Consider the following 10,239-nt stretch of genomic DNA (forward strand, 5'->3'; position numbering starts at 1 on the left):
ACATAACTTGAAATCAAAATATTATTATAATATTAAAATAATTTATTCCAAAATATATATTTATATATATTTGAAATATAAAAAAAATTAATTTTCAATAAAATAATTAAAAATATTTATTATTTTTTTTAATTATTTTATTTATTATTAATTTTTTTTTAATATCAAAACTGATTTTATGTTTTTTATCTATAATAGTTTATTGATTTTATAAATTATTTATATCTCAAATAATATATTTTTTTAAAAAATATACAAACAATATAATAAACAATCAAGATTTCTTCTAAATATGTTTGCAACCTAATTTAATATTAATTATTAATCTTATACTTCATTAAATTTATTTCATATCACATGTAGAATTTCGTTTTAACATTTTTTTTTAGAATATATAAAATTTTAATGTAAAAAATTGTGAGAATTATATTATTTAAAATCTCTAAAATATATATAATCAATAAATACATATCAATAAATCGCACGTGAAACTAAACCATGAAAACATATTTCAGTATTGAAAATTTATTTTATATAATATTATTTAAATAAATACGTGCAAAAAACATATATTTTTAAAATACAATTCTTTTTAATGAAAAATTAAATACAATATAATATAATATAATAAGATTGAATAAATTATAATTGAATTACCTTTTAACCTTAAAATATGAATGTGACTAAGTGCTGAGTCAAAAGAAAATGTCTTATTCAAATCATCATAAAACATACATTTGAATAAAAAATTAATTGCTTTGTAGTATCTTAAACGATCGATAATTAGCATGTGCACTTAAAAAAGTTGATATTTTTAATCAATTTAATCAAATTGTCAATTCGACTACAGTAACACGTTTACATTTATATACATATAGAACTATAACCTATAGAACTTTCTATATATACTGATAAGTGTGAATACGTACAAACTACATCTATAAAAATGTCTTATCATTAGCTTGTTAAATAGTAAAGATATGCAAAGTTTTTCATTACATCATTAAAATTTATTCCCCTATATAATACTAACGATATATTTCATATTTTATATTTTATACATATATAATCAACTAGACATTAACCAATCAGCGTTCCTTCAAGAAATTACAAATCTATAAATTTTATTAAATAAATAATTTTTAAATAAAATATAAAAATTTTTATCTTTTATATTTTATCTTAATAAAATAAAAAATATTTATACATAAAGTTCATAATAATTATAAAAATAAAAGTTCAAATTTAAGATAATAGAAAAACAATACTTATTTATGTTGGTATGAAATTAGTAAGTGATTTTAAAATTGAGGTATGCAGTTCTTGCATCTTTAGTATAGCATAGTTCAAGTTAAATATTAAACATTATTGACTGTTGATACTAACTTTCGTTAGTATATATAATTTTCTTTATTTATATCAGTCAATTAACAATTTTATACATTTTATATATATATATATTTATAATAATCTATATATATATATAATAATGAAGATTATTTGAAAGTTAAAATTATTAATTTTTTATTGATTTAAAACGAATTATTAATTTATTATATAAATAAAAGTCAAAATTTATATTTATAAAAATATACAATGAAAAAATGGCAGATATTTTAACACCATTTGTATATTGGGCTCAAACAGAACATCAAATTACATTAAAGGTAGAATTGACTGATACTTGGGTATGTAATTTCTAGTATGTGCATTCTATTATTTATAGGTTTGTATAGATCAAACTATACTTTGTAGCGTGTTAAAGTTTCTATGAATGAAAACAAATTAAAGGTTACTGTTTATGGGCAAGGTGCTAGAGGTCTTAATAAATATGGATTTAGCTTGGATTTACATTCATCTATTAATGTTGAGGTAACATGTATATTGTTTAGATAAATTATATGATTATGATTTATATTAGTAACAGTGTAATATATAAATTTCACAAAAGCTATTTTAGAAATGTTTCTTTGATTTCAATAAAATTAGTACATTAATAATCCATATATATAATAATTATAGTCATAATTACTATTCTAATCAATTAATAAAATATATGTAAAGTTTGAAAAAATTACAAAAATAATGTGTGTTGTAATGAAATAATAAAAGCATTTGATTTTCTATTTTTTATCCAAGATTTAAATTATAATATCAAATGTTAAAATGTTTCATATATGAATTATTTTCTGTTCTTATTTATTTTATTTAAAAGTTCAATGCTAATGTCATTTTATAAATTTTATATGAGTTTTATTTATAATTGATTGGATCTATAGTTAAGATTTTGGTTATGATTATTATATATATATTTATCAATATCTTAAATTTTATTAAAATCATTGGATATTATTGAAGCAATCATTGTGAAAAATATATAAAGTTATTTAATGCATGTTTTAGTAAGTTTCATTATACTTTTTATTCCAAATTTTTTTGCGCATTATTATTTATTTTATTTATAATAATATATAATTAGTAATATAAGAAACTTACAAATTCTAAAAAAGATAAAAGATTATTAAATATATTTCATATCAAGTTTTAACTTTTTTTATAAATATAAAAAAAATATAAATAAAAAAAATTAAGTTATTAAATATACATAAAATCATTATTATTGATTTGATTTTAAAAAATATTTTAAAAATAACCAAGATTCATTTATTCATTAAATAACGAGGCAAATTGGTATAATTAAATTAGGATTAAGAGCTTCGATATTTTAAAAATAGTTTTTAAAATTATTTTAAAATTAGTATTTATCAGTTATGAAAAATTATAATAAAAACATAATAATATAATTTGGAATTTAAAAAAAAATAAAATAAATTAGATAATAATATAACATAAAAATAAAAAAGTTGTGATAGATAAATGAATATTTTTTAATATATCCACAAATTTATTGATTAATTTAAATTTTAAATATTATATGAATAATATTTTTGAATTTTTGAAATATAAAATATATAGGTATATTAATTGTTGGATTTAGTTTTTATTTTTCTTTATTTATTTTGATTTATGAAATCATTTTTTAAAATTTTAGATCATTTGAATTAAAATATTAAAATGTTTTTTAACAATAGAGTTCCTTTAGGATTCATGCCCATAAATACACCTGTAATTTAATTATTTATTTATTTATTTCTGTTATTAATCACTATGAATTTACGATATTTTATATCAAAATATGTAATATGTGTACAAAATATATCACATTTATTTATATTTTTAGTTGTAATTTATTATAAAAAAAATTAATATAACATTTCAATGTTTTATCATTTAAAAAGTTTATAATCATCAGTTTATTATCAAGTTTATTATCATTATCACAATTATTAAAAATTCATTTTCATATTTCTTTAATTATACAAAAATTATAACAATTATACAAAATAATATCAAATATTTGAAATAAATATTATTAAATTTAACAAAATCTAACTAAATAATGAAAATATGAAAATAAAGAAAAAATTAATATATCATCCTAAAAAAAAAAAGAAATGATAGAGTTTCATTTCATTTAATTTAAGAAATAATTAAATTTTAGATATCTGCAATGATTTGCAATGAATTTTAAATAAAAAATAGTTCATATCGCTTTATTTTATGATTTATTTTCTTTTAAGAATTAAAGTTAAATATTAAATATTATAAATTTAATGTTAAATATTAAAATTTACTAAATATAATTATTATTATCATTATTTTTTTTAATTTGTTTATTTTTATTTTTTAATAAAAATAGAACATTTTTTTATATTTTAAATATAAATAATACAAATAAATTATTACAGGAAAGTAATTATAAAGTAACAGCTCGTCAAGTTGACTTTATATTGGGAAAAAAATGTTCTGCTTGGTGGCCAAGATTAACCAGTCAACCACAAAAACCATCATGGTTAAAAATTGATTTTGATAAATGGACAAGCGAAGATTTAAATGATAATGAAGAAGAAAAGAGAGATGTATGTAGTGATTATCCTGACATGTATGATAAACTTCATAAAGAAGAGTTTGGTTATAGAAAAGGTATGATTTATTATAAAATGATTTAATATATAAATATATAATAAAATAAATTTTAATACTAATTTATAATTATTTATTTTATACAGAAGATTTCAAAAAAGTATATCTAATTATTTATAATCTTTGTCAATTTGTTGGTTTTATATATATCCTTACTGTAATAGGAATTATGTATTCACGAGATGGGCCAGGTTAGTAGTTGTATGATCTACTTATTTTAAATTTCATAATTTCTAAAGTGATATATCTCATTATTGAATTGTAGCTTCTATGAAAGAAACATATATAGCTGTTGGAAATGCAATGAAATTCATACAACTTATACAATTCTTAGAAGTTATGCATGCATTATTTGATTATACTAAAAGTAGTACACTTGTAACATTTATACAAGTTGGAGGCAGAGCATTTATTTTATTTACTATGATTGAAGCTGAACCACGTATGCAAACAAAACCAGTTATTTTTTATCTTTTTCTTATTTGGAGTACAGTGGAAATAGTGAGATATCCTTATTATATCACACAGTTACTTAAAATAGAAATTTCATTTTTAAAATGGTTAAGATATACAATATGGATGCCTTTATATCCATTAGGTTTTCTTTGTGAAGGAATTATAATATTAAGAAATATTCCCTATTTTGAAGAGACACAAAAATTTACTATCTCTTTACCAAATTCCTGGAATTTTGCATTTCATTTCCCATCATTTTTAAAGATATATTTACTGATATTTTGTTTACCTTTTATGTATATGCTAATGTCTCGTATGAATCAAATACGTTATAAAAAGCTAGGCAAATCTAAGTTGAAAAAAAAATATTTATGATGTAATAAATAATATCAAAACTAAAATATTAGGAAATTCAATTAATGATTTAATTATTAATGATACAATTTATCTTAGAATTAAAGTGAAATGAATAAACAAAAAACTATTATTATAAATATATTTATTTTGAATTTATATTTATATGTTAAGATTTTAAATTTATAAATTTTTTTTTTATTTAGAAAATGTGAAATATTTTATTTTTAATTTATATATTACCTATCTCTATAGCTATAATACAAGTAGAGATTTGATGTATATATAGTATATGATTTTGTAATTAATAAATAAACCAAATATTAATAAAAAATTAATTTTTATTTTCCATTTATTTCTAGTTTATTAAATAGAATTCAACATCAAGAATTAAATGAAACATTAATCTTTGTAAATATAAGTTATTTACTAATTTAAAAATTTTTTTTTAACTTTTTTCATTAATACTTCATTAAAACTCACAAAAATTTAATAGTAAAAGAAAGTTTAGATAATTTTAAATATTTCAATAATTTATATTTATTTAAAACAAGAATGAAAAACATCCTAAAGAATTGTGTATATATATATATATATATTTTTTAAACTTATATTTGAAATTTTTATAAAAAAAATTAAAATGAATATATTGAATCTTAAAATAAATTTATAAATTCATCAAATTTGTTTTATTTCAATCAAATTGTTTCACATAACCTATTACGAAATCACTTGTAATATTAAAAAATATCATAATTGAAATAAATAATTTTTCGTAAGAAAATATAGATATATTCTTCAATAAAATATCATTAATCTAAAATAATTTCTTTCTTGATGCATTATATTAATATAATGTAAAACTTTTGTTATATATCTATAATTTTTATATATTATACCATAGTCAATACAAAAAAAAATATTAAAAAGTTTTAAAATACAACTAATAAAACTAAGTATAATAAATTAATACTTTTTAATTATATTAAATTCATATTAATTATTAAATTAAAAATTTTTAATATAAATATAATCATATATATTTTTTATAAATTTCAATCTTTAATTAAAGATATCTAATTCATAAATCACAATCAATAATATATGTATAATTATTATTACATTCATATGATATGTAAGTACATGTGTGTATACATATGTATATATAATATATAATACATATATAATAATATAAGTGAATAAAATCGTGGTAATACAAAATTTTTTTTGAATTTAGCAATTTAATTTATTGATTACTTTCTCAGCTGAACACAAAACCATATATCCGGTTTAATAGCGAGAAAAATCTTTGTTTACTGTATGGTGAAAAGTATCACGTGGGAGTATTGTATATTTAATGTATGAAAGAATTAAATGATACATTTTTTTTTTTATTTTTTGATAATATGGACATGTTTGAATTAAGTATTTGGAAAGGTGATTGGGGTTTACCATCAGTTGACACGGAATGTTTACAGGTTTTGGTATGTAATTTATATAGGTTATATTTTTAATAATTTTATTGACATAGACATTATTAAATGCTTTGATTATTTTTAAATTTTGTAAAAATAAGAATAATAATTACAGTTTATAAATATAAAATATAATTGTTTATTAATATTATGTAAAATAAAATATTTTTAATTGTGAATAATTTAAGTTAATATTTATAAATAAATAAATATATATATATATATGTATATATGTAATCATGATATATTTAAATTTAACTTATTTTTAATTTTATAGCATTTAAAATAATTTTACATTTAATATATTTTTAATTAAGATTAATTCTCAACTTTAAATTTTCAATATTATAAATTTATGATAGCATTTTTTAAAATAAATATATTCTAAGAAATAAATATTTATTATGTTTATATTTAAAAAAAATATATATATATAAGATGAAAATTTAAAAGTTATAATAGTAATATATAAATATTATTATTGAAAAATTTTGAATAATGTATATAAGAAATATACATGTTTGATATAACTTTTATAATATACTTTTTAATATCTTATAAATATTTTATATAAATAATTTATGTATTTAAATAAATTAATTGTTATAATATATTATAGAATCATATATATTTAAATAATAATTAAAAATAAAAGCTTTACAGTTATTGTATATAATATTGTAATATTAAATAGAATTATTAAAAATGTTTGATGAATATTTTGTATATGATAAATTCTAAAACATAACATTAAGTATTATAAAAATTTTTATATCTCTATAAGAAATTATATAAATTGCATATTATGAAAAAAATTAGAAATCAATTAATTAATCAGAATAATTCAAAAGATTTTATATAATTTTATATAATTAAATTTCATACATTTTACATTAATATTAATATATTATATTTTTTTAATTAACCATGGTCTATTTATTATTAAATCATAAAATTATAGGTAAAACCGTAATTTATTAAAATTACTTTATAATATACTAAAATACTTTATAATATATATATCACAACTTAAAAAGAAAATTATTATAATTCTAATTTCAAATTAATAAATTAATATTATTATTAGTATTAATTTTGTGAATTTAAATATTTTAATATTAATTAAGCAAATAAGTTAATTAATAAGTTAATTAACATTAGTTAATACTTTACATTTTTCTTAGGTTTATGCCAAATTCAATGGTATACCTTTGAAAATCAATTCAGCTGGTAATCCATTCACAACACCCAATGGCAGTTTACCTGTATTAAAAACTAGAAATGGAACATTCAATGCAGTCAAAGATATAATAGAATTTTTCAGAAAAGAACGTTATAATACAGAATACGAATTAAGTCGAAAACAATGTGCAAAGGTTATGGCTTATGGTACAATGTTAAAAGAAAAATTATTTCCGGCATTACAATTCATTTGGTATGTATATTATATATAATGTTTTTTATAATATTTATTTATTAATTATAATTACTTATTTATTAATTATTACATTATTTATTTATTTATTAATATACATGCACTTCTTATAAGACAGTTAACATCACTCAATATATCAGATATTCGCTCTTGCGCACACGCACTTATCCTTCTATTCTATATTCTATTCTATTCTATACTTTTAGTACAATTTTTTCCATAAAATAAAATACTTTAACACTTTATTTTATTAGCGAAATTGCTAATATAAATATAAAAAAAAAATATAGCATTTAATTTTAATTTTATTGTCCTTATTGAATATTATTGATCTTCCTTAACAATATCCATATGTTTTTTATGCCTATATTATTTTCATAAAAAATAATTAAAACTAATAATAATAATAAATAATTAATAATTAAATAATGCGATATGTTTTTTTTTTAAGAGAAATTGTATGTTTGATATTTAATTTATAATCAATAATAAAATTTTTTTAATTTTAATTTTTTTTTATCTAAAATTTATTTAACATGATAATCTTTTTAGAGTATTTATATATTATTGTTCCTAAAGTCATCATAATATATATTATCTAAAAAAATAATTATAATTTTATTAATATATAAATCAATATGTAAATTTTGATTTTTGTTTACATAATATTAAAATTGAAATTAAAATATTAATTTTTTTAGGTGGATAGATGAAAAGAATGTAAATGAATTAATAAGACCATGGTATTGTAAAGCATTGCCTTTTCCATTTAATTTTTATTATCCAGGAAAATTCGAACGACAAGCTCATAATATGTTTGTAACTTTATATCCATTAGAAGATAATATAACTGCTATAGAAAATAAGGTAATGATAGAATATTGATTTTTTGAAAATATTTTAATTTCAATTTATTTTTTTTATTTATTTTATAATAATATAAATATATTCAACATAGTAAGATCAATAAAATTAATCAATCTGAAAACTATGTACTTATAAATATTTTTTATTTTTTAAATTTTAATAATAAATATAAATAAGTATATATTTATAATAAATAATATATTTTAATAATAAATAATATATGGAATATAGGTCTACTCTGAAGCGCAAAAATGTTTGACATTATTATCTACAAGTCTTGGAGATTCACAATATTTTTTGGGTCAAAAACCTACAATATTAGATGCTATTGTATATTCTTATTTGGCACCTTTGCTCAAAGCTCCTTTACCAAATCCAGCACTTCAAAATCATTTAAAAGCATGTACAAATTTAGTAACATTCATTTCACGCATATCAGAAAAATATTTTGCAAATGAATGTTGTGAATATAAAGCCAAAGAAAATGCTCAAAATATAAAAAAATACTCACAGAATGAGTTTCCTAATAAAAGACGTAACCAACTTCTTGCTGGTTTATTCACTACTTTGGTAATGGCAACTTACATATTTTCAACTGGAATATTAGAGGTAAACATTTTTCAATTAATTATTTACAATTTACAATTAATATCTTATTTTTGTCAAATAAATAGCATTAGAATGAAATATTAATCAAAATAAAATCAAATATTATTTTATTTAAAAATTATTTAATACATACAACATTTATTAAAAATAAATTTAATTTATTTTATGAAAATGATTTTAGAAATGGAAGCTGGTAAGAATTCCTCTGAGACATAGGAGATAAATAAATCAAGACTTTTTTATTCAACTATGGATTTATGTTTGAGATAAGAAGAAATTACAAGTATGTAAAAAAAATAGTACTTTATATTTTTTATTATTTAATGTTATTATATTTATACAATTAGATGCAAAAAATCAGAAACATTCTCTCCAGTAGAATATTTTATATTTACATTATAATTATATATAAATCATGATCAATATATAAAGATTAAAATTATAAATATTTGTTAAAGGTATCAGTAAAGGATAGTCAAATTCCAGATGTATTTACAGAAGTTATATCTATCAATGATAAATAACATAAAAATATTACAAAAATAAAAATCATTGAAATGAAAATTACTACATTGAAAAGATAAGTTTTATTTAACATTAATATAATTTTTTATTTTTTGTTACTACAATTTTCTTTTAATATTATTACCAATAGAGTGTAATTATTATTAAATATTATATGTAACAATTCAAACTAATTCCAAGTTGTAGAAATAAATATAAATATTTAAAGCAAAAATATATATATAATAATTCAATTGTTATTAATTTTGTATTTTAATAAAATGCCTGATGTAGCTTGTTGAATTTCCTCAAGAAAGCTTGCAGAATTATGGATAATAGTACCACCTAAAATAATTTTTATTCCAGGATTTTGTTTATTTAAATTATAAACAGTTAAACTTTCTTCATATGTTGTTCCTCCAATCATAAAAACAATAATATCTTGTGGCCTAAAATAAATAAATATATATTTTAATATATATATATATTTTAATA

The 10,239-nt window shown here is 17.0% G+C and overlaps 4 protein-coding genes across 12 annotated transcripts in view; 2 read left to right on the forward strand and 2 right to left on the reverse strand.

Moving 5' to 3' along the window:
• Positions 1 to 1,047, reverse strand: part of LOC102681385 (vacuole membrane protein 1-like) — a 4,888-nt gene extending 3,841 nt beyond the window's left edge. The window contains exon 1 of one of the 2 annotated variants that reach the window (XM_006620675.2): positions 658 to 1,047. The gene's annotated coding sequence lies outside the window, so the exon portion shown is untranslated. The remainder of the gene's footprint in view (positions 1 to 657) is intronic. The other variant, XM_006620676.2, reaches the window with a different exon arrangement.
• A 326-nt stretch (positions 1,048 to 1,373) lies between these two features.
• Positions 1,374 to 5,183, forward strand: LOC102680812 (very-long-chain (3R)-3-hydroxyacyl-CoA dehydratase). 7 transcript variants are annotated; one of them, XM_031512880.1, is made up of 5 exons: positions 1,374 to 1,390; positions 1,727 to 1,872; positions 3,810 to 4,044; positions 4,131 to 4,235; positions 4,310 to 5,183. In XM_031512880.1, the coding sequence occupies exons 2-5, from the start codon at positions 1,771 to 1,773 to the stop codon at positions 4,873 to 4,875; spliced, it is 1,008 nt and encodes a 335-aa protein (XP_031368740.1). In that variant the 5' UTR covers positions 1,374 to 1,390; positions 1,727 to 1,770; the 3' UTR covers positions 4,876 to 5,183. The 7 variants fall into 7 exon arrangements, with proteins under 7 accessions (XP_031368740.1, XP_006620736.1, XP_006620737.1 ...); XM_006620670.2 differs by lacking the exon at positions 1,374 to 1,390 and adding an exon at positions 1,525 to 1,667 and having other exon boundaries at positions 1,756 to 1,872; XM_006620669.2 differs by lacking the exon at positions 1,374 to 1,390 and adding an exon at positions 1,527 to 1,688 and having other exon boundaries at positions 1,756 to 1,872.
• A 775-nt stretch (positions 5,184 to 5,958) lies between these two features.
• On the forward strand, positions 5,959 to 9,993 carry LOC102680581 (metaxin-1). 2 transcript variants are annotated; one of them, XM_006620667.2, is made up of 7 exons: positions 5,959 to 5,989; positions 6,120 to 6,338; positions 7,514 to 7,764; positions 8,466 to 8,631; positions 8,863 to 9,240; positions 9,422 to 9,523; positions 9,699 to 9,993. In XM_006620667.2, exons 2-6 carry the CDS (start codon positions 6,216 to 6,218, stop codon positions 9,461 to 9,463), a joined length of 960 nt encoding a protein of 319 aa, XP_006620730.1. In that variant the 5' UTR covers positions 5,959 to 5,989; positions 6,120 to 6,215; the 3' UTR covers positions 9,464 to 9,523; positions 9,699 to 9,993. The 2 variants fall into 2 exon arrangements, with proteins under 2 accessions (XP_006620730.1, XP_006620731.1); XM_006620668.2 differs by lacking the exon at positions 5,959 to 5,989 and having other exon boundaries at positions 6,117 to 6,338.
• The window catches only part of LOC102680352 (vacuolar protein sorting-associated protein 45), a 5,620-nt gene continuing 5,189 nt past the window's right edge, over positions 9,809 to 10,239 (reverse strand). The window contains exon 8 of the mRNA XM_006620665.2: positions 9,809 to 10,193. Coding sequence (XP_006620728.1) covers positions 9,995 to 10,193 — 199 coding nt within the window. The 3' untranslated portion in view covers positions 9,809 to 9,994. The remainder of the gene's footprint in view (positions 10,194 to 10,239) is intronic.

This window comes from Apis dorsata, unplaced genomic scaffold (assembly GCF_000469605.1).
Source record: "Apis dorsata unplaced genomic scaffold, Apis dorsata 1.3 scaffold_525, whole genome shotgun sequence".
NCBI lineage: Eukaryota > Metazoa > Arthropoda > Insecta > Hymenoptera > Apidae > Apis > Apis dorsata.

What these genes read in the sequence shown, in the direction of transcription:
- LOC102680581 (XM_006620667.2), top strand. Translation starts at nt 6,216, where the DNA reads ATGAAAGAATTAAATGATACATTTTTTTTTTTATTTTTTGATAATATG. An exon ending in CCGGCATTACAATTCATTTG is followed by an intron (nt 7,765 to 8,465) that starts GTATGTATATTA and finishes TAATTTTTTTAG; the next exon opens with GTGGATAGATGAAAAGAATG. An exon ending in TAACTGCTATAGAAAATAAG is followed by an intron (nt 8,632 to 8,862) that starts GTAATGATAGAA and finishes TATGGAATATAG; the next exon opens with GTCTACTCTGAAGCGCAAAA.
- LOC102680812 (XM_006620669.2), top strand. Translation starts at nt 1,605, where the DNA reads ATGGCAGATATTTTAACACCATTTGTATATTGGGCTCAAACAGAACAT. An exon ending in ATTCATCTATTAATGTTGAG is followed by an intron (nt 1,873 to 3,809) that starts GTAACATGTATA and finishes AAATTATTACAG; the next exon opens with GAAAGTAATTATAAAGTAAC. An exon ending in GTATTCACGAGATGGGCCAG is followed by an intron (nt 4,236 to 4,309) that starts GTTAGTAGTTGT and finishes ATTGAATTGTAG; the next exon opens with CTTCTATGAAAGAAACATAT.